This window comes from Lonchura striata, chromosome 3 (genome assembly GCF_050655825.1).
Source record: "Lonchura striata isolate lonStrDom1 chromosome 3, ASM5065582v1, whole genome shotgun sequence".
In the NCBI taxonomy this organism is placed as follows: domain Eukaryota; kingdom Metazoa; phylum Chordata; class Aves; order Passeriformes; family Estrildidae; genus Lonchura; species Lonchura striata.
The window spans coordinates 1,835,457-1,862,986 of NC_140705.1; the positions used below are offsets into that span (position 1 = coordinate 1,835,457).

Consider the following 27,530-nt stretch of genomic DNA (forward strand, 5'->3'; position numbering starts at 1 on the left):
GGGGACAGCGTGGTGGGGACACCACAGTGGGGATGGCATGGGGTCAGTGTGGGGACGGCATGGGGACACAGCGGTGGGGACAGCTTGGGGACACCGTAGAGACACTGCGGTGGGGACACCATGGGGACAGCGTGGTGGGGATGCCATGGGGACACCACGGTAGGGACACCGTGGGGACAGCGTGGTGGGGACACCACGGTGGGCATGGGGTGGGGACGGCGTGGGGACAGCGTGGTGGGGACAGCATGGTGGGGACACCGTGGTGGGGATGGCGTGGTGGGGACGCCATGGGGACATCGTGGTGGGGACACTGCAGAGGGGACGGCGTGGGGACACTGTGGGGGCAACATGGGGACACCGCGGTGGGGACGGCATGGGGACGGCATGGGGACGGCATGGGGACGGTGTGGGGACACTGTGGAGACACCGTGGTGGGGATGGCGTGAGGACACCATGGTGGGGACAGCATGGGGACAGCGTGGGGACAGCGTGGTGGGATCAGCATGGTGGGGACACCATGGGGGACACCACGGTGGGGACAGCGTGGTGGGGACACCGTGGGGACACCACGGTGGAGACAGCGTGGGGACAGTGTGGGGACAGCGCGGTGGGATCAGCATGGTGGGGACACCACGGTGGGGACACCACGGTGGGGACAGCGCGGTGGGGACGTCGCCGGCACCTCGTCGGCGTCGTCGGCGTCGGGCTCGGCGGAGCTGCTCCGGCCGGGATCGGCGTCCTCGGGCGGCTCCGGGCTGAGGCTCCCGTTGGGCTCCGGCGCGGCCACCGGAGGGGGGGACACGGCGTGGGACGAGGTCAGGGACAGCTTCTGTGGGGACAGGGGCGTGGTGGGTGTCACCAGTGTCACCGGTGTCACCAGTGTCACCAGTGTCCCTGATCACACCATGGATGGGGTCAGGGACAGCTTCTGCGGGGACAGGGGCGTGGTGGGTGTCACCAGTGTCACCAGTGTCACCCATCAGACCATGGATGGGGTCAGGGACAGCTTCTGCAGGGACAGGGGCGTGGTGGGTGTCACCGGTGTCACCAGTGTCACCAGTGCCACCCATCAGACCATGGATGAGGTCAGGGACAGCTTCTGGGGGGACAGGGGCATGGTGGGTGTCATTGGTGTCACCGGTGTCACCAGTGTCACCAGTGTCCCTGATCACACCACGGATGAGGTCAGGGACAGGGACATGATGGGTGTCCCTATGTCACCATTGTCACCAGTGCCACTCATCAGACCATGGATGGGGTCAGGGACAGCTTCTGTGGGGACAGGGGCATGGTGGGTGTCACCAGTGTCACCATTGTCACCAGTGCCACCCATCAGACCATGGATGAGGTCAGGGACAGCTTCTGTGGGGACAGGGGCGTGGTGGGTGTCACCGGTGTCACCAGTGTCACCGGTGTCACCAGTGTCCCTGATCACACCACGGATGAGGTCAGGGACAGGGACATGATTGGTGTCCCCAATGTCACCAGCGTCCCCAATGTCACCAATGTCCCCAGTGTCACCCGTGCCACTGGTGTCGCTCATCACACCACGGATGACATCAGGGACAGGGACATGGTGGGTGTCCCTATGTCCCCAGTGTCACCAGTGTCACCCATCAGACCATGGATGGGGTCAGGGACAACTTCTGCCGGGACAAGGGCGTGGTGGGTGTCACCAATGTCACCAGTGCCACCCATCACACCGTGGATGAGGTCAGGGACAGGGATATGGTGGGTGTCCCCATGACACCAGTGTCACCAGTGTCACCGGTGTCACCAATGTCACCAATGTCACCAGTGTCACCAGTACCACCAATGTCACCAGTGCCACCCATCACACCATGGATGAGGTCAGGGACAGGGATATGGTGGGTGTCCCCATGTCACCAGTGTCACCAGTGTCACCGGTGTCACCAATGTCACCAATGTCACCAGTGTCACCGGTGTCACCCATCACACCGTGGACGAGGTCAGGGACAGGGATATGGTGGGTGTCCCCATGTCACCAGTGTCACCAGTGTCACCAGTGTCACTGGTGTCACCAATGTCACCGGTGTCACCGGTGTCACCGGTGTCACCCATCACACCGTGGACGAGGTCAGGGACAGGGGCATGGTAGGTGTCCCTGTGTCACCAGTGCCACCAGTGCCACCCATCACACCGTGGGACAAGCTTCTGTGGGGGACAGGAGCGTGGTGGGTGTCCCTGTGTCACCAGTGTCACCAGTGTGTCCCCAATGTCCCCAGCAACCCCACCAGTGTCCCCAGTGTCCCCAGTCTGTCCCCAGTGTCCCCAGTGTGTCCCCAGTGTTCCCAGTCTGTCCCCAGTCTGTCCCCAGTGTGTCCCCAGTGTCCCCAGCACCCACACCAGTGTCCCCAGTGTCCCCAGTGTGTCCCCAGTCTGTCCCCAGTCTGTCCCCAGTGTCCCCAGTCTGTCTCCAGCATGTCCCCAGTGTCCCCAGCACCCCCACCAGTATCCCCAGTCTGTCCCCAGTGTGTCCCCAGTGTGTCCCCAGTGTCCCCAGTCTGTCCCCAGTCTGTCCTCAGCGTGTCCCCAGTGTCCCCAGTCTGTCCCCACCAGTGTCCCCAGTGTCCCCAGCACCCACACCAGTGTCCCCAGTCTGTCCCCAGTGTGTCCCCGGTGTGTCCCCAGTGTCCCCAGTCTGTCCGCAGTGTCCCCAGTCTGTCCCCAGCACCCCCACGGGTGTCCCCAGTCTGTCCCCAGTGTGTCCCCAGCGTGTCCCCAGTGTCCCCAGTCTGTCCCCACCATGTCCCCAGTGTCACCAGCACCCCCACCAGTGTCCCCAGTCTGCCCCCAGTGTGTCCCCAGTGTCCCCAGTCTGTCCCCACCAGTGTCCCCAGTGTCCCCAGCACCCCCACCAGTGTCCCCAGTCTGTCCCCAGTGTGTCCGCAGTCTGTCCCCAGTGTTCCCAGTCTGTCCCCAGTGTATCCCCAGTGTTCCCAGTCTGTCCCCAGTGTTCCCAGTCTGTCCCCAGTGTATCCCCAGTGTTCCCAGCATCCCCACCAGTGTCCCCAGTGTTCCCAGTCTGTCCCCAGTGTGTCCGCAGTCTGTCCCCAGTGTCCCCAGTCTGTCCCCAGTGTTCCCAGTCTGTCCCCAGTGTCCCCAGTCTGTCCCCAGTGTATCCCCAGTGTTCCCAGCATCCCCACCAGTGTCCCCAGTGTGTCCCTGGTGTGTCCCCAGTCTGTCCCCACCAGCGTCCCCAGTCTGTTCCCAGTGTGTCCCCAATGCCCCCAGTCTGTCCCAAGTGTCCCCAATGTCCCCAGTGTGTCCCCAATGTCCCCAGTGTGTCCCCAGTCTGTCCCCAGTGTCCCCAGTGTCCCCAGTCTGTCTCCAGCTTGTCCCCAGTGTCCCCACCAGTGTCCCCAGCATCCCCAGCACCCCCACCGGTGTCCCCAGCGTGTCCCCAGTGTGTCCCCAGCATGTCCCCAGTGTCCCCAGTCTGTCTCCAGCATGTCCCCAGTGTCCCCAGTCTGTCTCCAGCATGTCCCCAGTGTCCCCAGCACCCCCACCAGTGTCCCCAGTGTGTCCCCAGTGTGTCCCCAGTGTGTCCCCAGTGTCCCCAGTCTGTCCCCAGCACCCCCACGGGTGTCCCCAGTGTGTCCCCAGTGTGTCCTCAGCGTGTCCCCAGTGTCCTCAGTCTGTCTCCAGCATGTCCCCAGTGTCACCAGCACCCCCACCAGTGTCCCCAGTCTGTCCCCAGCACCCCCACCAGTGTCTCCCCCGTCTGTCCCCAGTGTGTCCCCAGTGTGTCCCCACTGTGTCCCCAGTCTGTCCCCAGTCTGTCCCCAGTCTGTCCCCAATGTCCCCAGTGTGTCCCCAGTGTCCCCAGTCTGTCCCCAGTCTGTCCTCAGCGTGTCCCCAGTGTCCCCAGTCTGTCCCCACCAGTGTCCCCAGTGTCCCCAGCACCCACACCAGTGTCCCCAGTCTGTCCCCAGTGTGTCCCCGGTGTGTCCCCAGTGTCCCCAGTCTGTCCGCAGTGTCCCCAGTCTGTCCCCAGCACCCCCACGGGTGTCCCCAGTCTGTCCCCAGTGTGTCCCCAGCGTGTCCCCAGTGTCCCCAGTCTGTCCCCAGTCTGTCCCCACCATGTCCCCAGTGTCACCAGCACCCCCACCAGTGTCCCCAGTCTGCCCCCAGTGTGTCCCCAGTGTCCCCAGTCTGTCCCCACCAGTGTCCCCAGTGTCCCCAGCACCCCCACCAGTGTCCCCAGTCTGTCCCCAGTGTGTCCCCAATGTCCCCAGTCTGTCCCCAGTGTGTCCCCAGTGTGTCCCCAGTGTCCCCAGTCTGTCCCCAGTGTCCCCAGTCTGTCCCCAATGTCCCCAGCGTGTCCCCACCGGTGTCCCCAGTCTGTCCCCAGTGTGTCCCCAGCGTGTCCCCAGTGTCCCCAGTCTGTCCCCAGTGTCCCCAGCATGTCCCCAGTGTCCCCAGTGTCCCCAGTGTCCCCAGTGTCCCCAGTGTCCCCAGTGTCCCCAGTCTGTCCCCAGTGTCCCCAGCATGTCCCCAGTGTCCCCAGTGTCCCCAGTGTCCCCAGCATGTCCCCAGTGTCCCCAGTGTCCCCAGTCTGTGCCCAGCTTGTCCCCAATGTCCCCAGTGTGTCCGCCATGTCCCCACCGGTGTCCCCGCCGTGTCCCCGCCGTGTCCCCGCCGTGTCCCCGGCGCCGCCGCTCACCACGCCGTTGACGCCGCGCCGCGGGCCCGTCTTGGGGACCACCACCAGGTAGGTGACGATGCCCTTGTCCCTCAGGTAGTCACAGCGGGAGCCGCCCTCGCCCGGCTCCACCTCGAACTCGCCCTTCAGGCAGTCCACGGTGCTCTGCGAGACGTGCACGCGCCTGCCGCGCCCGCGCCGCCGTCACCGCGCCGTCCCCGTCCCCGCGGCGGCGCCGGGGCGGCGGGGTCGGCGGCTCACCCGGGGATGCCGCCCGCCTCCATCTTGTTGGCCACGGTGACGTCGGTGGACCAGACGTCGTACTGCCAGCGCTTCTGGCCCAGCACGCCGCCCAGCACCGCGCCGCTGTGCACGCCCACGCGCATGTCCACCGCCGTGCGCGTCCGCTCCCGCACCGAGCTGCGCCGCCGCAACGCCGCGGGTGGGCGCGGGGACGGGCACCGGGAATGGGAATGGCCATTGGGAATGGGAATGGCCATTGGGAATGGGAATGGTCATGGGGAATGGGAATGGCCATTGGGAATGGGAATGGCCATTGGGAATGGGAATGGGGAATGGGAATTGGGAATGGGAATGGCCATTGGGAATGGTCATTGGGAATGGGAATGGCCATTGGGAATCGGAATGGTCATTGGGAATGGGAATGGCCATTGGGAATGGGAATGGCCATTGGGAATGGTCATTTGGAATGGGAATGGCCATTGGGAATGGGAATGGCCATTGGGAATGGCCATTGGGAATGGGAATGGCCATTGGGAATGGTCATTTGGAATGGGAATGGCCATTGGGAATGGGAATGGTCATTGGGAATGGTCATTGGGAATGGGAATGGCCATTGGGAATGGGAATGGCCATTGGGAGTGCGAATGGCCATTGGGAATGGGAATGGCCATTGGGAATGGGAATGGTCGTTGGGAATGGGAATGGCCATGGGGAATGGGAATGGCCATTTGGAATGGGAATGGCCATTGGGAATGGGAATAGTCATTGGGAATGGCCATTGGGAATGGGAATGGCCATTGGGAGTGGGAATGGTCATTGGGAATGGCCATTGGGAATGGGAATGGCCATTGGGAATGGGAATGGTCACTGGGAATGGGAATGGCCATTGGGAGTGGGAATGGCCATTGGGAATGGGAATGGCCATTGGGAATGGGAATGGCCATTGGGAGTGGCCATTGGGAATGGGAATGGCCATTGGGAATGGGAATGGCCATTGGGAATGGGAATGGCCATTGGGAGTGGCCATTGGGAATGGGAATGGCCATTGGGAATGGGAATGGTCATTGGGAATGGCCATTGGGAATGGTCATTGGGAATGGGAATGGTCATTGGGAATGGGAATGGCCATTGGGAATGGGAATGGTCATTTGGAATGGGAATGGCCATTTGGAATGGGAATGGCCATTTGGAATGGGAATGGTCATTGGGAATGGGAATGGTCATTGGGAATGGGAATGGCCATTGGGAATGGGAATGGCCACCGCCATGCGCGTCCGCTCCCGCACCGAGCTGCGCTGCCGCAACGCCACAGGTGGGCACGGGGACGGGACAGGCACCGGGAACGGGCACCGGGAATGGGAACGGGCACCGGGAGTGGCCATGGGGATGTGGAATGGCCCCTGGGAATGGGAATGGGCACCGGGAATGGGAATGGGCACCGGGAGTGGCCATGGGGACCAAGGACGGGCACCGGGGGTGGCCACGGGGACCAGGAGTGGCCACGGGAAATGGGGATCATGGGAAATGGGGATTGGGAAACAGGAGTGGCCACGGGGAATGGGGAGTGGCCACAGGGAATGTCGGCACGGAACGCGGAGAATCCGCAGGGAACGCAGAAAATCCGCGGGGAACGCGGCCTCAGCACAGCCCGGCCTCCAGCGTCAGCGACCACTCCCCATTCCCATTCCCATTCCCATTCCCATTTCCCATTCCCATCCCCATTCCCATCCCCATTCCCATCCCATTCCCATCCCCATTCCCATTCCCATCCCCATTCCCATTCCCATTCCCCATTCCCATTCCCATTCCCATCCCCATTCCATTCCCATCCCCATCCCCATCCCCATCCCCATCCCCATTCCCATCCCCATCCCCATCCCCATCCCCATCCCCATTCCCCATTCCCATCCCCATTCCCATTCCCATCCCCACTCCCCATTCCCATTCCCATCCCCATTCCCATTCCCATTCCCATTCCCATCCCCATTCCCATCCCCATTCCCCATTCCCATTCCCATCCCATTCCCATTCCCATTCCCATTCCCATCCCCAATCTCAATTCCCATCCCCATTCCCATTCCTATCCCTGTTCCCTTTCCCATTCCCATTCCCAATCCCATTCCCATCCCTGTTCCCATTCCCATTCCCAATCTCAATTCCCATTCCCAATCCCATTCCCAATCCCAACCCCAATTCCCATTCCCATCCCCATTCCCAATTCCCCATTCCCATCCCCGGCCCCATTCCCATCCCCTGTTCCCATTCCCGATCCCGTTCCCGATCCCAATTCCCCATCCCCATTCCCAATCCCAGTTCCCAATCCCATTCCCAACCCCCACTCCCAATCCCCGTTCCCAATCCTGATCCCGATCCTGATTTCCCATCCCCATTCCCCATCCCCACCCTCATTCCCATCCCCATCCCCAACCCCCATTCCCAATCCCGTTCCTGATCCCAATTCCCCATCCCCATTCCCAATCCCAGTTCCCATTCCCAATCCCGATCCCAATTCCCAATCCCAATTCCCAATCCCCTTTCCCATGCCCATCCAAATTCCCATCCCCATTCCCAATCCCAGTTCTCAATCCCAGTTCCCAATCCCGATCCCGATCTCCATTCCCAACCCCAGTTCCCATCCCCATTCCCAATCCCGATCCCGATTCCCCATCCCCATTCCCGATCCCCATTCCCGATCCCAATCCTGATCCCGATCCCAATCCCGATCCCGATCCCCATTCCCAACCCCAGTTCCCAATCCCATTCCCAATCCTGATCCCAATTCCCAATCCCCTTTCCCGATCCCCATTCCCGATCCCGATCCCCATTCCCAACCCCAGTTCCCATTCCCGATCCCGATCCCGATCCCCATTCCCAACCCCAGTTCCCATTCCCAATCCCGATCCCGATTCCCCATCCCCATTCCCGATCCCAATCCCGATTCCCCGTCCCCATTCCCGATCCCGATCCTGATCCCAATCCCGATCCCAATTCCCAACCCCAGTTCCCATTCCCAACCCCAGTTCCCATTCCCAATCCCGATCCTGCTCTCGATCCTGCTCCCGATCCCGATCCCGATCCCGATCCTGATCCCCATTCCCAACCCCAGTTCCCATCCCCATTCCTGATCCCGATCCCAATCCCGATCCCGATCCCAATCCCGATTCATCGTCCCCATTCCTGATCCCGATCCCGATCCCCATTCCCAACCCCAGTTCCCATTCCCGATCCCGTCCCCAATCCCGATCCCCATTCCCAATCCCATTCCCAACCCCAGTTCCCATTCCCGATCCCGATCCCGATGCCGATGCCGATGCCGATGCCGATCCCGCCTCCTTACGCGATGGCCTCCACCATGTCCAGCCCCATGCGGATGGCGCAGGCCGCGTGGTCCTCCCGGAATTCCGGCAGCCCGCAGATGCAGTAGTAGCAATCCCCCAGGATCTTGATCCGCAGCTGGTGATGTTTCTGGGAATTCCCAAAATTCCCGTCATCCCCGCCCGAAAATGAAAAAAAAACGGGAATTTCCCATTCCCGAACCCCATTTCCCACCCGTCCGAGTGGCCGGGGAAAAGCTGGAAAAATTTGGGATTGTCGGATTGGAATGGGGTGGGATTAAAGGTCCGTGGATCCCATCCCAAACCATTCCGGGATTTTGGGATCCAGGACACTCAGGATCCATCCCGAGGGGTTTTTATGGAATTCAGGGATGGAAAAGGGAAGGAATTCCAGGAAAAATCAAGTGTGGCATGGAGCTGAAGGGTTGATTTGTCCTTGCGAGTGTCCAAGGAAAAATTGGAAAAATTTGGGATTATGGCATTGGAATGGGATGGGATTGGATATCTATGGATCCACTCTGGGATTCTGGGATCCAGGACACTCAGGATCCATCCCGAGGGATTTTTATGGAATTCGGGGATGGAAAAGGGAAGGAATTCCAGGAAAAATCGAGCGTGGCACGGAGCTGAGGGGTCGACCCATCCTTGCGAGCGCCCAAGGAAAGGCTGGCGAAATCCGGGATGGTGGGGGCAGGAATTGGGAGATTTTTTTGGGTGGGGTTGGGAATTCCGGGAATTCCGGGAATTCCGGGAATTCCGGGAACGCCGACTCACGGCGGCCAGCTTGTCGAAGCGGGCGAAGAGCTCGTTGAGGAGCTTGACGAGCTCCTGGGCGCTGCAGGAGGACGAGAGCTGCGTGAAGCCCACGATGTCGGCGAACAGGATGCTGCGGAATCCCGGGAATTCCCGTCAGGCGGCCGATCCCGGGAAACGGCAAAGGCCGGGATAACGCCGGCGCGGCCTCGGCACCGCGGCTTTAGCGGGAAAGAAATCCGGGATGCGGGGAAACGCGGCTGGAGAAACTCAGCTCCCAACGGCCGGTTCCCGTTTTCCCAAAAAAACCAAAATAAATCCTGGATTTGTCGATGAAAACTCAATCCCGAATTCCTCATTCCCATTTTTCCCCAGAAAATCATGGATGTATCGATGAAAACTCAATCCCAAATTCCTCATTCCCATTTTTCCCAAAAAAAAAAATCCTGGATTTGTCGATGAAAACTCAATCCCAAATTCCTCATTCCCATTTTCCCAAAAAAAAAAAATCCTGGATGTGTCGATAAAAACTCAATCCCAAATTTCTCAATCCTATTTTTCCAAAAAAAATCCTGGATTTGTCAATGAAAACTCAATCCCGACTTTCTCATTCCCATTTTTCCCAAAAAAAAAAAATCCTGGATGTGTCAATAAAAACTCAATCCCAAATTTCTCAATCCTATTTTTCCCCAGAAAATCCCGGATGTATCGATAAAACCTCAATCCCGACTTTCTCATTCCCATTTTTCCCAAAAAAAAAAAATCCTGGATGTGTCGATAAAAACTCAATCCCGAATTTCTCAATCCTATTTTTCCCAAAAAAATCCTGGATTTGCCAATGAAAACTCAATCCCGAATTCCTCATTCCCGTTTTCCTAAAAAAAAAAATCCCGGATGTGTCAATACGAATTCAATCCCGACTTTCTCATTCCCATTTTTCCCAAAAAAATCCAGGATTTGTTGATACAAACTCAATCCCAAATTTCTCAATCCCATTTTTCCCCCCAAAAAAAAATTCCTGGATTTGTGAATATAAATCCAATCCCAACTTTCTCATTCCCATTTTTCCCCCAAAAAAAATTCCTGGATTTGTCGATACAAACTCAATCCCGACTTTCTCATTCCCATTTTTCCCAAAAAAAAAATCCTGGGTTTAATATAAATCCAATCCCGACTTTCTCATTCCCATTTTTCCCCAGAAAATCCCGGATGTATCGATGAAAACTCAATCCCGACTTCCTCATTCCCATTTTTCCAAAAAAAAATCCTGGATGTGTCGATAAAAACTCAATCCCGACTTTCTCAATCCCGTTTTTCCCAAAAAAATCCCGGATGTGTTAATTCAAACTGAATCCCAACTTCCTCATTCCCGTTTTTCCCAAAAAAAAAATCCGGGATATGGGAAAAACGGCGCTCGACAAACTCAATCCTGAATCCCTCATTCCGGTTTTCCCAAAAAAAAAAATCCGGGATTTGTGAATATAAATCCAATCCCGACTTCCTCATTCCCATTTTTCCCAAAAAATTCCTGGATTTGTGAATATAAATCCAATCCCGACTTCCTCATTCCCATTTTTCCCAAAAAATTCCTGGATTTGTGAATATAAATCCAATCCCGACTTCCTCATTCCCATTTTTCCCAAAAAATTCCTGGATTTGTCGATACAAACTCAATCCCGAATTTCTCATTCCCGTTTTTCCCCCAAAAAAATCCCGGATGAGGCAAATACGACGCCCCGAAAACTGAATCCCGATTTTGGGAATTCCCAGCGGTTTTCTGGGAATGTTTTGTGTGCAGAATTTTGGGAATTTTGGGAATTCTCGCTGATTTTCCAGGAACATTTTCTGCGTGAGACAAGGGAGAATTTTGGGAATTCCTGACGATTTTCTGGGAATGTTTTCTGCACAGAATGGAGGAAATTTTGGGAATTCCTGATGATTTTCCGGCAACATTTTTCTGCGTGGAAGGGGGAAATTTTGGAAATTTCTGACAATTTTCTGGGAATGTTTTCTGTGTAGAATGGGAGAATTTTGGGAATTCCCGCCGATTTTCAAGGAACGTTTTCCGCACAGAATGGGAGAATCTTGGAAATTCCTGACGATTTTCTGGGAATGTTTTCTGTGAGGAACAGGAGAATTTTGGGAATTCCCGCTGGTTTTCTGGGAATGGTTTCTGTGAAGAATGGGCAAATTTTGGGAATTCTCACTGGTTTTCCAGCAACATTTTTCTGTGCGGAACGAGGGAATTTTGGAAATTCCCACTGATTTTCTAGGAAGGTTTTCCATACGGATCGGGAGAATTTTCGGAATTCCCACTGGTTTTCTGGGAATGTTTTCCATACGGATCGGGAGAATTTTTGGAAATTCCCACTGATTTTCTGGGAATGTTTTCCATACGGATCGGGAGAATTTTTGGGAATTCCCACTGGTTTTCTGGGAATGTTTTCCGTGCGGATCGGGAGAATTTTTGGAATTCCCACTGGTTTTCTGGGAATGTTTTCTGTGCGCAACGGGGGAATTTTGGGAATTCCCACTGGTTTTCTGGGAATGTTTTCTGTGCGCAACGGGGGAATTTTGGGAATTCCCACTGGTTTTCTGGGAATGTTTTCTGCACGCAACGGGGGAATTTTGGGAATTCCCACTGGTTTTCTGGGAATGTTTTCTGCGCGCAACGGGGGAATTTTTGGAAATTCCCACTGGTTTTCTGGGAATGTTTTCTGCGCGCAACGGGGGATTTTTGGGAATTCTCACTGGTTTTCTGGGAATGTTTTCCATACGGATCGGGAGAATTTTTGGAATTCCCACTGGTTTTCTGGGAATGTTTTCTGTGCGCAACGGGGGAATTTTGGGAATTCCCACTGGTTTTCTGGGAATGTTTTCTGTGCGCAACGGGGGAATTTTGGGAATTCCCACTGGTTTTCTGGGAATGTTTTCTGCACGCAACGGGGGAATTTTGGGAATTCCCACTGGTTTTCTGGGAATGTTTTCTGCGCGCAACGGGGGAATTTTTGGAAATTCCCACTGGTTTTCTGGGAATGTTTTCTGCGTGCAACGGGGGATTTTTGGAAATTCCCACTGATTTTCTGGGAATGTTTTCCATGCGGATCGGGAGAATTTTTGGAAATTCCCACTGGTTTTCTGGGAATGTTTTCCATGCGGATCGGGAGAATTTTTGGAAATTCCCACTGGTTTTCTGGGAATGTTTTCCATGCGGATCGGGAGAATTTTTGGAAATTCCCACTGGTTTTCTGGGAATGTTTTCCGTGCGGATCGGGAGAATTTTCGGAAATTCCCACTGGTTTTCTGGGAATGTTTTCTGCGTGCAATGCGGGAATTCTGGAAATTCCCACTGGTTTTCTGGGAATGTTTTCTGCGTGCAACGGGGGAATTTTGGGAATTCCCGCCGACTTTCAAGGAACGTTTTCCACGCGGAACGGGCGGATTTCCGTGGAACGGCGCCGCTTTTTCCCCGCGGGGGTTCCCGGGGGGGTTTTTTCCCGGGAATTCCGGGAATTCCGGGAATTCCGGGCATTCCGGGCAGGGCGGACCTGACGTTCTCGTGGCGGTACATGTACATGGTGTTGAACTGCTGCAGCTCCTTCTGGCTCGGGTCCTTCTTCATCTCCTGCAGCAGCTCGTCCGCCACGTGCTTGGGCAGGATGGACAGCATCAGCCGCTCCTGCGCACGGAAAAACGGGAATGACGGCCGGAAAAACGGGAATGATGGCCGGGAAAACGGGAATGACGGCCGGAAAAACTGGGAATGACGGCCGGAAAAATGGGAATGACGGCCCGGAAAAACGGGAATGACGGCCGGAAAAACTGGGAATGACGGCCGGAAAAATGGGAATGACGGCCCGGAAAAACGGGAATGACGGCCGGAAAAACTGGGAATGACGGCCGGAAAAATGGGAATGACGGCCCGGAAAAACGGGAATGACGGTGGGAAAACGGGAATGATGGCCGGAAAAACGGGAATGACGGCCCGGAAAAACGGGAATGACGGTGGGAAAACTGGGAATGATGGCCGGAAAAACGGGAATGATGGCCGGGAAAACGGGAATGACGGCCGGAAAAACGGGAATGACGGCCTGGAAAACCAGAATGACGGTGGGAAAACTGGGAATGACGGTGGGAAAAACGGGAATGACGGCCCAGAAAAACGGGAGGAATGACGGCCTGAAAAACCCGGGAATGACGGCCGGGAAAACCCAGGAATGACGGCCGGGAAAACCAGGAATGACGGCCTGGAAAACCCAGGAATGACGGCCGGAAAAACCGGGAATGACGGCCCGAAAAACCCGGGAATGACCGGGAATGCCGGCCTGAAAAACCCGGGAATGCCGGCCGAAAAACCCGGGAATGACGGACCGGAAAAAACGGGAATGCCGGCCCGGAAAAACGGGAATGACGGGCGGAAAACCCGGGAATGACGGCCCGAAAAACCCGGGAATGCCGGCCCGAAAAACTGGGAATGACGGCCCGGAAAACCCGGGAATGACGGCCCAGAAAAACCGGGAATGACAGCCCGGAAAACCTGGGAATGCCGGCCGGAAAAATGGGAATGCCGGCCCGGAAAAACGGGAATGACGGTGGGAAAAACAGGAATGACGGCCCGAGAAACCTGGGAATGATGGCCGGAAAAACCTGGGAATGATGGCCGGAAAAACCGGGAATGACGGCCCGAGAAACCCGGGAATGACGGCCGGGAAAACCTGGGAATGACGGCCCTAGAAACCCGGGAATGACGGCCTGGAAAACCCGGGAATGACGGCCCGAGAAACCCGGGAATGCCAGCCTGAAAAACCCGGGAATGCCGGCCTGGAAAACCCGGGAATGACGGCCTGGAAAACCGGGAATGACGGCCTGAAAAACCTGGGAATGATGGCCAGAAAAACGGGAATGATGGCCCGGAAAAACGGGAATGACGGTGGGAAAAACGGGAATGACGGCCTGAAAAACCTGGGAATGACGGTGGGAAAAACCGGAATGACGGCCCGAGAAACCCGGGAATGCCGGCCTGAAAAACCTGGGAATGATGGCCGGAAAAACGGGAATGCCGGTGGGAAAACCCGGGAATGACAGCCGGAAAAACCGGGAATGACGCCCGGAAAACCCGGGAATGACGGCCGGGAAAACCGGGAATGACGGTGGGAAAACCCGGGAATGCCGGCCCGAGAAACCCGGGAATGACGGCCCGGAAAAACAGGAATGACGGCCGGAAAACCCGGGAATGACGGCCCGGAAAACCGGGAATGACAGCCCGGAAAACCCGGGAATGCTGGCCTGAAAACCCCGGGAATGCCGGCCCACAGGAGAAATCGGGAATTATTGGGGGAGAGATGGGAAATTAGTGGGGGAAATTGGGAATTACAGGGGGGAAATGGGAATTATGGGGGGAAATTGGGAATTATGGGGGGAAATTGGGAATTATGGGGGGGAAATGGGAATTATTGGGGGAAATCAGGAATTACAGGGGGGAAATTGGGAATTATTGGGGGAAATTGGGAATTACAGGGGGGAAATTGGGAATTGTGGGGGGAAATTGGGAATTATGGAGGGAAATTGGGAATTACTAGTGGAAATCGGGAATTATGGGGGGCAATTGGGAATTACTGGTGGAAATCGGGAATTATGGAGGGAAATTGGGAATTAAAGGGAGGAAATCAGGAATTATGGGGGGGAAATCAGGAATTACAGGGGGAAATCGGGAATTAAGGGGGGAAATCAGGAATTACTGGGGGAAATTGGGAATTAAAGGTGGGAAATTGGGAATTATGGGGGGAAATTGGAAATTACTGGGGGAAATTGGGAATTACAGGGGGAAATTGGGAATTACGGGGGGAAATTGGGAATTACAGGGGGAAATTGGGAATTACGGGGGGAAAAAGTCGGGTTTGGTTTGTTTCATTCATCGCTGGGACTGTCCCAGGAAAAAACCATCCCAAATCCCAAATCCCAAATCCCAGATCCCAAATCCCAGATCCCAAATCCCAAATCCCAGATCCCAGATCCCAGATCCCAAATCCCAGATCCCACATCCCAAATCCCAGATCCCAAATCCCAGATCCCAGATCCCAAATCCCAAATCCCAAATCCCAAATCCCAGATCCCAAATCCCAAATCCCAAATCCCAGATCCCAAATCCCAAATCTCACATCCCAAATCCCAGATCCCACATCCCAAATCCCAGATCCCAAATCCCAGATCCCAAATCCCACATCCCAGTTCCCACATCCCAGATCCCAAATCCAACATCCAGGATCCAATGTCCTAAATCCCACATCCAAAATCCCAAATCCCAAATCCAGGGATGGATACTGGATAGATCCAGGGATGGATCAGGGACAGATCAGGGATCAATAACCCTGGATCAGGGATCGATATCCCCGGATCAGGGACTGATCAGTGATCAATAACCCTGGATCAATAATTGATATTCCAGAATCAGGGCTGTATCAGGAATCGATATCCCAGGATCAGGGACTGATCAGTGATCAATATCCCTGGATCAGTGATCGATATCCATGGATCAGGGACTGATCAGTGATCAATACCCCAGCTCCGTGCAGGAATTTCCCAGGCACACCAAGAACGCGGCACCGCGGTGGATTTTCCACGGGAATTCTCCCGGGAATTCTCCCGGGAATTCTCCCGGGAACGTCGGCAAAGCAACGGCTCCGAGTCCCCGTTCCCATTCCCGGAAAATTCCCGGGAACGGCTCCGAGTCCCCGTCCCCATTCCCGGAAAATTCCCAGCAACGGCTTCGAGTCCCTGTTCCCATTCCCGGAAAATTCCCGGGAACGGCTCCGAGTCCCTGTTCCCATTCCCGGAAAATTCCCAGGGACGGCTCCGAGTCCCTGTTCCCATTCCCGGAAAATTCCCGGGAACGGCTCCGAGTCCCCGTTCCCATTCCCGGAAAATTCCCAGGAACGGCTCCGAGTCCCCGTCCCCATTCCCGGAAAATTCCCGGGAATGGCTCCGAGTCCCTGTTCCCATTCCCAGGAACGGCTCCGAGTCCCTGTTCCCATTCCCGGAAAATTCCCGGGAACGGCTCCGAGTCCCTGTCCCCATTCCCGGAAAATTCCCGGGAACGGCTCCGAGTCCCCGTCCCCATTCCCGGAAAATTCCTGGGAACGGCTCCGAGTCCCCGTCCCCATTCCTGGTGTTCTGATCCCCATTCCCATCCCCATTCCCATTCCCAATCCCATTCCCGATCCCATTCCCGATCCCATTCCCAACCCTGCTCCGGCCCCAATCCTGATCCCGATCCCATTCCCATTCCCATTCCCATTCCCATTCCCATTCCCATTCCCATTCCCATTCCCATTCCAATCCCTGATCCCATCATTCCCAATCCCATCATTCCCGTCATTCCCATTCCCATCCTCATCCCCATTCCCATCCCCGTTCCCGTTCCCATTCCCAGTTCCCAATCCCATCATTCCCGTTCCCATTCCCGATCCCATCATTCCCAATCCCATCATTCCCATCATTCCCGTTCCCATTCCCATCCCCATCATTCCCATTCCCGTTCCCATTCCCAGTTCCCAATCCCATCATTCCCATCCCCATCATCCCCGTCATTCCCATCCTTCCTGTTCCCATTCCCAGTTCCCAATCCCATCATTCCCGTTCCCATTCCCGATCCCATCATTCCCAATCCCGTCATTCCCATCATACCCGTCATTCCCGTCATTCCCGCTGCCATTCCCATCATTCCCGTCATTCCCGTCATTCCCGTCATTCCCGCCATTCCCGTCATTCCCACCTGCTGCTGGCTCTGCTCCTCCAGGTTGAGTTTGACCTCCAGGGATTGCCGCGCCTCCAGGAACGCTTTCCGCAGCTTCCGGTCGGCCAGCACGTAGGACACGGCGCCCACGGCCACGGCGCACGCCTGCAGCGCCGCGTTCGACACCAGCTAAAGGGATTTGGGAATAAACACCGGGATTGGGGATGAAAACACCGGGATTGGGGATAAAAACACCAGGATTGGGGATTGGGGATATCCCGGGATTGGGGATTGGGGAATTCCCGGGATTGGGGATTGGGGATATCCCGGGATGTCACCGGCACGTAGGACACGGCGCCCACGGCCACCGCGCACGCCTGCAGCGCCGCGTTCGACACCAGCTAAAGGGATTTGGGAATAAAAACCGGGATTGGGGATGAAAACACCGGGATTGGGGAATTCCCGGGATTGGGGATTGGGGATATCCCGGGATTGGGGATTGGGGATATCCCGGGATGTCACCGGCACGTAGGACACGGCGCCCACGGCCACCGCGCACGCCTGCAGCGCCGCGTTCGACACCAGCTAAAGGGATTTGGGAATAAACACCGGGATTGGGGATGAAAACACCGGGATTTAGGATAAAAAAAACGGGATTTGGGATAAAAACGCTGGGATTTGGGAATAAAAACACCGGGATTGGGATAAAAACACCGGGATTGGGATAAAAACACCTGGATTGGGATTAAAACACTGGGTTAGGGATAAAAACACTGGGATTTGGGATGAAAACACCGGGATTGGGGATGAAAACACCGGGATTGGGATAAAAACACCGGGATTGGGATAAAAACACCGGGATTTGGGATGAAAACACCGGGATTGGGGATGAAAACACCGGGATTGGGAATAAACACCGGGATTGGGATAAAAACACCGGGATTGGGATAAAAACACCGGGATTGGGATAAAACACCAGGATTGGGATAAAACACCGGGACTGGGATAAAAACACTGGGATTGGGATGAAAACACCGGGATTGGGATAAAAACACCGGGATTGGGAATAAAAACACCGGGATTGGGATAAAAACACCAGGATTGGGATAAAAACACCGGGATTTGGGATGAAAACACCGGGATTGGGATAAAAACACTGGGATTTGGGATGAAAACACCGGGATTGGGGATGAAAACACCGGGATTGGAATAAAAACACCGGGATTTGGGATAAAAACACCGGGATTGGAATAAAAACACCGGGATTTGGCATGAAAACACCGGGATTGGGATGAAAACATTGGGATTGGGATAAAAACACCGGGATTTGGGATGAAAACACCGGGATTGGGATAAAAACACCAGGATTGGGAGAAAAACACCAGGATTGGGAGAAAAACTCCTGGATTGGGATGAAAACACCGGGATTGGGATAAAAACACCGGGATTGGGATAAAAACACTGGGATTTGGGATAAAAACACCGGGATTTGGGATAAAAACACCGGGATTGGGATAAAAACACTGGGATTGGGGATAAAAATACCGGGATGGGGATGAAAACACCGGGATTGGGATAAAAACACCGGGATGGGGATGAAAACACCGGGATTGGGAATAAAAACACCGGGATTGGGATAAAAACACCGGGATTTGGGATGAAAACACCGGGATTTGGGATGAAAACACCGGGATTGGGATGAAAACACCGGGATTGGGGATAAAAACACCGGGATTGGGGTGAAAACACCTGGATTGGGATAAAAACACCTGGATTGGGATAAAAACACCGGGATTGGGGTGAAAACACCGGGATTTGGGATGAAAACACCGGGATTGGGAATAAAAACACCGGGATTGGGATGAAAACACCGGGATTGGGATAAAAACACCGGGATTGGGATGAAAACACCGAGATTTGGGATAAAAACACCGGGATTGGGATGAAAACACCGGGATTGGGATAAAAACACCGGGATTTGGGATAAAAACACCGGGATTGGGGTGAAAACACCGGGATTTGGGATGAAAACACCGGGATTGGGATGAAAACACCGGGATTTGGGATAAAAACACCGGGATTGGGGTGAAAACACCTGGATTGGGATAAAAACACCTGGATTGGGAATAAAAACACCGGGATTGGGATGAAAACACCGGGATTGGGATAAAAACACCTGGATTGGGATAAAAACACCGGGATTGGGAATAAAAACACCGGGATTGGGATGAAAACACCGGGATTGGGATAAAAACACCGGGATTGGGGATGAAAACACCGGGATTGGGGATAAAAACACCGGGATTGGGGATAAAAACACCGGGATTGGGATGAAAACACCAGGATTGGGATAAAAACACCGGGATTGGGGATAAAAACACCGGGATTGGGATAAAAACACCGGGATTGGGGATAAACACCAGGATTTGGGATAAAAACACCAGGATTGGGATAAAAACACCTGGATTGGGATAAAACACCGGGATTTGGGATAAAAACACCGGGATTTGGGATAAAACACCGGGATTTGGGATAAAAACACCGGGATTTGGGATTGCGGGATATCCCCGGATTTGAGAAAAACACCAGGATTTGGGATCGTGGGATATCGCAGGATTTGGGAAAAACACCGAGAATTTGGGATTGTGGGGTATCCCAGGATTTGGGCTCATGAGATATTCGGGATGAAAGAGCCGGAATTTGGGATTGGGGGGGATATTCGGGATTGAATAGCAGGAATTTGGGATCGGGGGATTTTTGGGAAGGAACAGCAGGAATCTGGGATCACGGGACCTTCGGGATTCAACGGTGGGATTTTGGGATCGCGGGATGTTCGGGAACAAAGAGGAGGAATTTGGGAACAAGGATATCCGGGATGGAACAGCAGGAAATTGGGAACGTGGGATATTTGGGATGAAAGAGCAGGAATTTGGGATCACGGGATATTTGGGATAAAAGAGCAGGAACTTCGGATCACGGGATATTTGGGATGAAAGAGCAGGAATTTGGGATCACGGGATATTTGGGATGAAAGAGGAAGAATTTGGGATCGCGGGATATTTGGGATAAAAGAGCAGGAATTTGGGATCACGGGATATTTGGGATGAAAGAGCAGGAATTTGGGATCACGGGATATTTGGGATGAAAGAGCAGGAACTTGGGATCATGGGATATTCGGGATAAAAGAGCAGGAATTTGGGATCACGGGATATTTGGGATAAAAGAGCAGGAATTTGGGATCACGGGATATTTGGGATAAAAGAGCAGGAATTTGGGATCACGGGATATTTGGGATAAAAGAGCAGGAATTTGGGATCACGGGATATTTGGGATAAAAGAGCAGGAATTTGGGATCACGGGATATTCGGGATGAAAGAGCAGGAATTTGGGATCGCGGGATATTCGGGATAAAAGAGCAGGAATTTGGGATCGCGGGATATTTGGGATGAAAGAGCAGGAATTTGGGATCACGGGATATTCAGGATAAAAGAGCAGGAATTTGGGATCACGGGATATTTGGGATAAAAGAGCAGGAATTTGGGATCACGGGATATTCGGGATGAAAGCGCAGGAATTTGGGATCAAGGGATATTCGGGATAAAAGAGCAGGAATTTGGGATCACGGGATATTTGGGATGAAAGAGCAGGAATTTGGGATCACGGGATATTCGGGATAAAAGCGCAGGAATTTGGGATCAAGGGATATTTGGGATAAAAGAGCAGGAATTTGGGATCACGGGATGTTTGGGATGAAAGAGGAAGAATTTGGGATCACGGGATATTTGGGATAAAAGAGGAAGAATTTGGGACCACGGGATCATCAGGAAGAACCAGTGGGAATTTGGGATCTGGGGATCTCCGGGATGAAGGAGGAGGAATTCCGGGATGAGCGGATCCGGCGCGGCCCCGACCGCTGCTGGGCCTCGGATCCCGTTTTGGGATAAATCCCGGGAATTTTAGGGGCGAAGCAGCTCCAAAGTGGCCCCGGGAGATCCCGGGCTTGGAAATCCCGGAGATGTTTTGGAAAAAGGCGGCAGCTGGCCGGGATCCCGGGAGATCCCGGGAGATCCCAGGAGATCCCGAGGGATCCCGGGGGAAGGCGGCGGCTCCGGGCGGATCACGTGGCGCCGTTCCCTGGGAATTGCAGCCCCGGGAGCGAGAAAGTTCCGGAAAAACACGGCCGGGCTCCGATCGGCGTTCCCGGGAACGGCCGAAAATTCGGGATTGCTTCTGTTCCCGTTCCCGGAAAAATTCTGGGAACATCCCCAGTGTGGGGGGGGATCCTGGCGTGGATCCCACGGGATGGATTCGGATCCAGGGGTGGGTCCTGAAGGATCCAATGGGATTGATCCCGATCCATGGATTGGATCCTGATCCCATGGATTGGATCCCGACCCCATGGATCGGATCTGGATCCCATGGATCGGATCCCGATCCCGCAAATTGGATCCCATGGATCGGATCCCGATTCACGGATTGGATCCTGACCCCATGGATCGGATCTGGATCCCATGGATCGGATCCCGATTCACGGATTGGATCCCGATTCACGGATTGGATCCTGATCCCATGGATTGGATCCTGATCCATGGATTGGATCCTGACCCCATGGATTGGATCCTGACCCCATGGATCGGATCCCGATCCCGCAAATTGGATCCCATGGATCGGATCCCGATTCACGGATTGGATCCTGCCCCATGGATTGGATCCTGAACCACGGATTGGATCCCAACCCCATGGATTGGATCCCGATCCCATGGATTGGATCCCAACCCCATGGATTGGATCCCGATCCCATTGGATGGATTCCGATCCCATGGATCTGATCCCAACCCCACGGATTGGATCCCAACCCCATGGATTGGATCTGGACCCCATGGATTGGATCCCAATCCTGTTGGATGGATTCCGATCCCGATCCCATGGATTGGATCCCGACCCCATGGATTGGATCCTGATCCATGGATTGGATCCCGACCCCACGGATTGGATCCTGATCCATGGATTGGATCCTGATCCCATGGATTGGATCCTGAACCACAGATTGGATCCCAACCCCATGGATTGGATCCCGATCCCATTGGATGGATTCCGATCCCATGGATCTGATCCCAACCCCACGGATTGGATCCCAACCCCATGGATTGGATCTGGACCCCATGGATTGGATCCTGATCCATGGATTGGATCCCGACCCCACGGATTGGATCCTGATCCATGGATTGGATCCCGACCCCATGGATTGGATCTGGACCCCATGGATTGGATCCTGATCCATGGATTGGATCCCGACCCCATGGATTGGATCCTGATCCATGGATTGGATCCCGACCCCATGGATTGGATCCCGACCCCATGGATTGGATCTGGATCCCATGGATTGGATCCCGACCCCATGTATCCAATCCTGATCCCATGGATTGGATCTGGACCCCATGAATTGGATCCCGATCCATGGATTGGATCCTGCCCCACGGATTGGATCCTGATCCATGGATCGGATCCCGACCCCACACTCGGATCCCGACCCCACAGATCGGATCCCAATCCCATTGGATGGATCCTGACCCCATGGATCCGATCCTGACCCCACGATTGGATCCCGATCCCACGGATCAGATCCTGATCTGAGTCACATCCCAGAAAAACTCTCCCGATGCGTCCCGAGATCCAAAACACTTCCCAGATCCCAAATTCCGTGGGAAAAGCTCTGGCACAGAGGAGATCCCGGATCCCAAATCCAGATTCTGCAGGAAAAGTTCCGATCCCAGATCCCAAATCCTGCAGGAAAATCTCCAATTTCTGATCCCAAATTCTGCAGGAAAAGCTCCGATCCCAAATCCCAAATCCTGCAGGAAAATGTCTGATCCCAGATCCCAAATTCTTCAGGAAAAGCTCCGATTCCAAATCCAGATTCTGCAGGAAAAGTTCCGATCCCAGATCCCAAATCCCGCAGGAAAATCTCCAGCCCCAATCCCAAATTCGTCAGGAAAAACTCCAATCCCAGATCCCAGATTCTGCAGGGAAAACTCTCCGGATCCCAAATTCTGCAGGAAAATCTCCAATCCCTGATCCCAAATTCTGCAGGAAAAGCTCCAACATGGAGGAGATCCTGGATCCCAAATTCTGTGGGAAGAACTCCAATCCCAGATCCCAAAATCTGTGGGAAAAGCTCAGATCCCAAATCCCAAATCCTGCAGGAAAATCTCTGATCCCAAATCCCAAATTCCACGGGAAAAGCTCCGATCCCAGATCCCAAATCCTGCAGGGAAATCTCTGATCCCAGATCCCAAATCCTGCAGGAAAAGCTCCGATCCCAGATCCCAAATTCCACGGGAAAAGCTCTGATCCCAGATCCCAAATCCTGCAGGAAAATCTCTGATCCCAGATCCCAAATTCCACGGGAAAAGCTCTGATCCCAGATCCCAAATCCTGCAGGAAAATCTCTGATCCCAGATCCCAAATTCCACGGGAAAAGCTCTGATCCCAGATCCCAAATCCTGCAGGAAAAGCTCTGATCCCAGATCCCAAATTCCACGGGAAAAGCTCTGATCCCAGATCCCAAATTCCACGGGAAAATCTCTGATCCCAGATCCCAAATCCTGCAGGAAAAGCTCTGATCCCAGATCCCAAATTCCACGGGAAAAGCTCTGATCCCAGATCCCAAATCCTGCAGGAAAAGTTCCGATCCCAGATCCCAAATCCTGCAGGAAAATCTCCAATCCCAAATCCCAAATTCTGTGGGAAAAGCTCCGATCCCAGATCCCAAATCCTGCAGGAAAAGCTCCAATCCCAGATCCCAAATCCTGCAGGAAAAGCTCTGATCCCAGATCCGAAATCCCAAATCCTGCAGGAAAAGCTTTGATCCCAAATCCCAAATCCTGCAGGAAAATCTCCAATCCCAGATCCCAAATTCTGTGGGAAAATCTCCGATCCCAGATCCCAAATCCCGCAGGAAAAATTCCAATCCCAGATCCCAAATTCCACGGGAAAATCTCCGATCCCAGATCCCAAATTCTGTGGGAAAAGCTCCAATCCCAGATCCCAAATCCTGCGGGAAAATCTCCAATCCCAGATCCCAAATCCTGCGGGAAAATCTCCGATCCCAATCCCAAATTCCAGGATCCGCACTGGGGATTCTCCAAGTTTTCCTCCTTGTATCCCACAAACCCCAATCCACGCATCCCAAAAACCAGGAAAAATCTGGGGATTCCCGAGGATTTCTTGAGCCGCGTTTTCCGAACTCTCGCCATGAACTCCACCTTCCCGGATTATCCCGAAAACCTGAATCAATTCCCAATTTTTCCTTCTTCCACGGAAAAGCCATGGATTAAGCATGGATAACCCATGGATACCCACCAATCCAGGTCCATTCCTTGTCCATTCCCAACATTCCCACCCCATTCCCACCATTCCCATTCCCAGAGCATTCCCACCACCCCATTCCCGCTCCATTCCTGCACCTCCCCTGGATCCATGGAATTCCCACCCTATTCCCATTCCCACCCCATCGCCAACATTCCCACCACTCCTGGACCATTCCCACCCCATTCCTGTCCCATTCCTGCTCCTGCCTGGCCGCCTCCTTTGGATCCATGGAATTCCCACCTCATTCCCACCTCATTCCCTGTCCATTCCCACCATTCCCACCCCATTCCATTTTCATTCCCACCATTCCCATTCCCATTCCCATCTTATTCCCACCCCATTCCTGCTCCATTCCCACACCTGCCTGGCCAGCACATCTCAATCCATGGAATTCCCATTCCCATTCCCATCCCCATTCCCATCCCATTCCCATCCCCATCCTCATTCCCATCCCCATTCCCCATTCCCCATTCCCCATTCCCATTCCCATTCCCCATTCCCATTCCCATTCCCATTCCCATTCCCATCCCCATTCCCATTCCCATTCCCATTCCCATTCCCATTCCCATTCCCATTCCCATTCCAATTCCCATCCCCATTCCCATCCCCACTCCCATTCCATTCCCATCCCCATCCCCATTCCCATCCCCATCCCCATTCCCATTCCCATTCCCATTCCCATTCCCATCCCCATTCCCATCCCCATTCCCTCACCTGCCTGGCCACCTCCGCGGGCTCCAGGCGCTCGCGGCCCCTCTGGAATTCCAGGATTCCCAGGAGCAGCGCGTGGGCGGCGCAGGAGGCGGCCGCCAGCAGCAGGATCCGCGCCAGGCGCAGCGGCAGCGTCAGGAAGGAGGAGAAGGCGAAGAACGCCAGCCAGCCCGCCGTGTCCACCCCCTCTGGAAAACTCTGGAATTCCAGAGCCAACAACCCGCCGAGCTGCGCCACCGTCAGCGCCCACAACCCTCCGGGCAGGAATTTCTGGGAAAAATCCTCCGGGAGCAGCCGAGCTTTGAGCAGCAGGAAAAGCGCTCCGTGCGCCGCCAGCGCCGCCAGCGCCGCCAGCGCCGGGAAAAGTTTTTCCAAGCGGGAAAAGTCGGCGCACATTCCCAGGATGTAAGAGTCGAAAAGAGCCGAGAACGCCACCAGCACCAGCAGCGTCTCGTGCCGCTGGCGCCGGAAATAAGTCTGGTAGAGTTTTTCCAAGGATTCCGGCGAGAAGGAAAAACGCCGGGAATGCGGCACGCACGGGCAGGATCCGCCGCGCGGCGCCGCGGATTCCCGGGAGAGCCGCAAATTCCCGTCGGGATCCGAAGGGAAACTCAGCGAATAATCCGCGGAATAGTCGGCCGAGAATTCCGGCTCGGAGAAGGCGCGCTTCCCGGGCATTTTTGGGGTGTTTTTTTTGTTGGAAATTCCAAAGGGAATCTTGGGATGCTCTCAGAGCAGCGGCGTCATCCTGAAGGGCCGCGCCGCTTGTGCGGCTGCTTCAATCCCGGGAAAACGGCAGCGCCGGGAACGGGGAGGACGGCATTCCCGGGATTCCTGCCCGGATAATTCCCGGGATTCCTGCGCGCCTGATTCCCGGGATTCCTGCCCGGCTCCTTCCCGGCTCCTTCCCGGCTGATTCCCGGCTCCTTCCCGGCTGATTCCCGGGATTCCTGCGCGCCTGATTCCCGGGATTCCTTCCCGCCTGATTCCCGGGATTCCTGCGAGCCTGATTCCCGGGATTCCTGCGCGCCTGATTCCCGGGATTCCTGCCCGGCCGATTCCCGGGATTCCTGCCCGGCCGATTCCCGGCTGATTCCCGGGATTCCTGCCCGGCCGATTCCCGGCTCCTTCCCGGCTGATTCCCGGCTCCTTCCCGGTTGATTCCCGGGATTCCTGCCCGGCTCCTTCCCGTTCGAATCCCGGCTCCTTCCCGGCCGATTCCCGGATTTTGTTCCCGGCTGATTCCCGGGATTCCTGGCCGGATAATTCCCGGCTCCTTCCCGGCTGATTCCCGGGATTCCTGCGCGCCTGATTCCCGGCTCCTTCCCGTTCGAATCCCGGCTCCTTCCCGGTTGATTCCCGGGATTCCTGCCCGGCCGATTCCCGGCTCCTTCCCGTTCGAATCCCGGCTCCTTCCCGGCTGATTCCCGGGATTCCTGCCCGCCTGATTCCCGGGATTCCTGCCCGGCTCCTTCCCGGCTCCTTTTCCCGGCTCCTTCCCTGCCGATTCCCGGCCGATTCCCGGGATTCCTTCCCGTTGATTCCCGGCCGATTCCCGGGATTCCTGCCCGGCTCCTTCCCGGGATTTCTTCCCGGCTCCTTCCCGGTTGATTCCCGGGATTCCTTCCCGGTTGATTCCCGGCTCCTTCCCGGCCGAATCCCGGCCGATTCCCGGGATTCCTTCCCGTTGATTCCCGGCCGATTCCCGGGATTCCTGCCCGGCTGATTCCCGGCTCCTTCCCGGCTGATTCCCGGATTTTCTTCCCGGCTGATTCCCGGCTCCTTCCCGTTCGAATCCCGGCTCTTTCCCGGCCGATTCCCGGGATTCCTGCCCGCCTGATTCCCGGCTCCTTCCCGGTTGATTCCCGGGATTCTTTCCCGGCCGTTTCCCGGCCGATTCCCGGAATTCCTGCCCGGATAATTCCCCGCTCCTTCCCGGGATTTCTTCCCGGCTCTTTCCCGGCCGTTTCCCGGGATTCCTTCCCGGTTAATTCCCGGTTCCTTCCCGGCCGATTCCCGTCAGATTCCCGAAATCCTTCCCCGGCCAATTCCCGAAATCCTTTCCCGGTTTTCCCCTGACCAATTCCCGGCCGATTCCCGGAATTCCGTCCCGGTTTCTTCCCGGCTCCTTCCCCGCCGATTCCCGGATTTTTTTCCCGGATAATTCCCGGATTTTTGGGGGATTTTTCCCGGATTTTTCCCAGCCGCTTTTCCAGGCGCTTTCCCAGCTTTCCCAGCTCCGCTCCGCAGATGTCGCGATGCCTCCCCTGCTCCTCCTTCCCGAGATGCTTCGTTCCCGCCGGGATCCACAAAAACCGGGAGAAAAAACCGGGAAAAATCCCCAAAAAACCGGGAAAAACCGGGGGGAAAACGGGGAAAAAAACCGGGAGAAAAACGGGGAAAAAACCGGGAAAAAACGGGGGAAAAACGGAAAAAAAAGGGAAAAAAAACCCCAAACAAACCGAAAAAACGGGAAAAAAACCCCCAAAAAACACCGGGAAAAAAATCCCAAAAAAAAACCCTGGAAAAAAGGCGGGATGCAGGGATGCGCTTCCCCATTCCCGCATCCTCTTCCCGGTTTTTCCCGGTTTTTCCCGGGGATGGAGGCTGGAAAAGCGGGACGGGATTTTCCTTTTCCCGGGATCGCGGCGCTCCCGCCTCCCGTAACCCCCTCGGTGCCGGGCTGGGAAAAAATCCCAAAAAAATGAAAAATCCGGGA

At 55.1% G+C, this 27,530-nt stretch overlaps 1 protein-coding gene across 4 annotated transcripts in view; it reads right to left on the reverse strand.

Annotated features, from left to right (window-relative positions):
* ADCY3 (adenylate cyclase 3) overlaps positions 1-25,489 on the reverse strand; it is a 39,983-nt gene extending 14,494 nt beyond the window's left edge. For all 4 annotated transcript variants that reach the window (XR_014953508.1, XM_085574292.1, XM_085574294.1 and 1 more), the window contains exons 1-8: positions 24,815-25,489; positions 16,769-16,918; positions 12,546-12,676; positions 9,019-9,130; positions 8,247-8,374; positions 4,928-5,086; positions 4,688-4,850; positions 683-829 (exon numbers count right to left, since the gene is read on the reverse strand). Coding sequence is in view for 3 of the 4 variants with exons in the window: in XM_085574292.1 (XP_085430418.1) it covers positions 683-829; positions 4,688-4,850; positions 4,928-5,086; positions 8,247-8,374; positions 9,019-9,130; positions 12,546-12,676; positions 16,769-16,918; positions 24,815-25,489 (1,665 nt within the window). In the remaining variant the exon portion in view is untranslated. The remainder of the gene's footprint in view (positions 1-682; positions 830-4,687; positions 4,851-4,927; positions 5,087-8,246; positions 8,375-9,018; positions 9,131-12,545; positions 12,677-16,768; positions 16,919-24,814) is intronic.
* Positions 25,490-27,530: the final 2,041 nt, after the last annotated feature.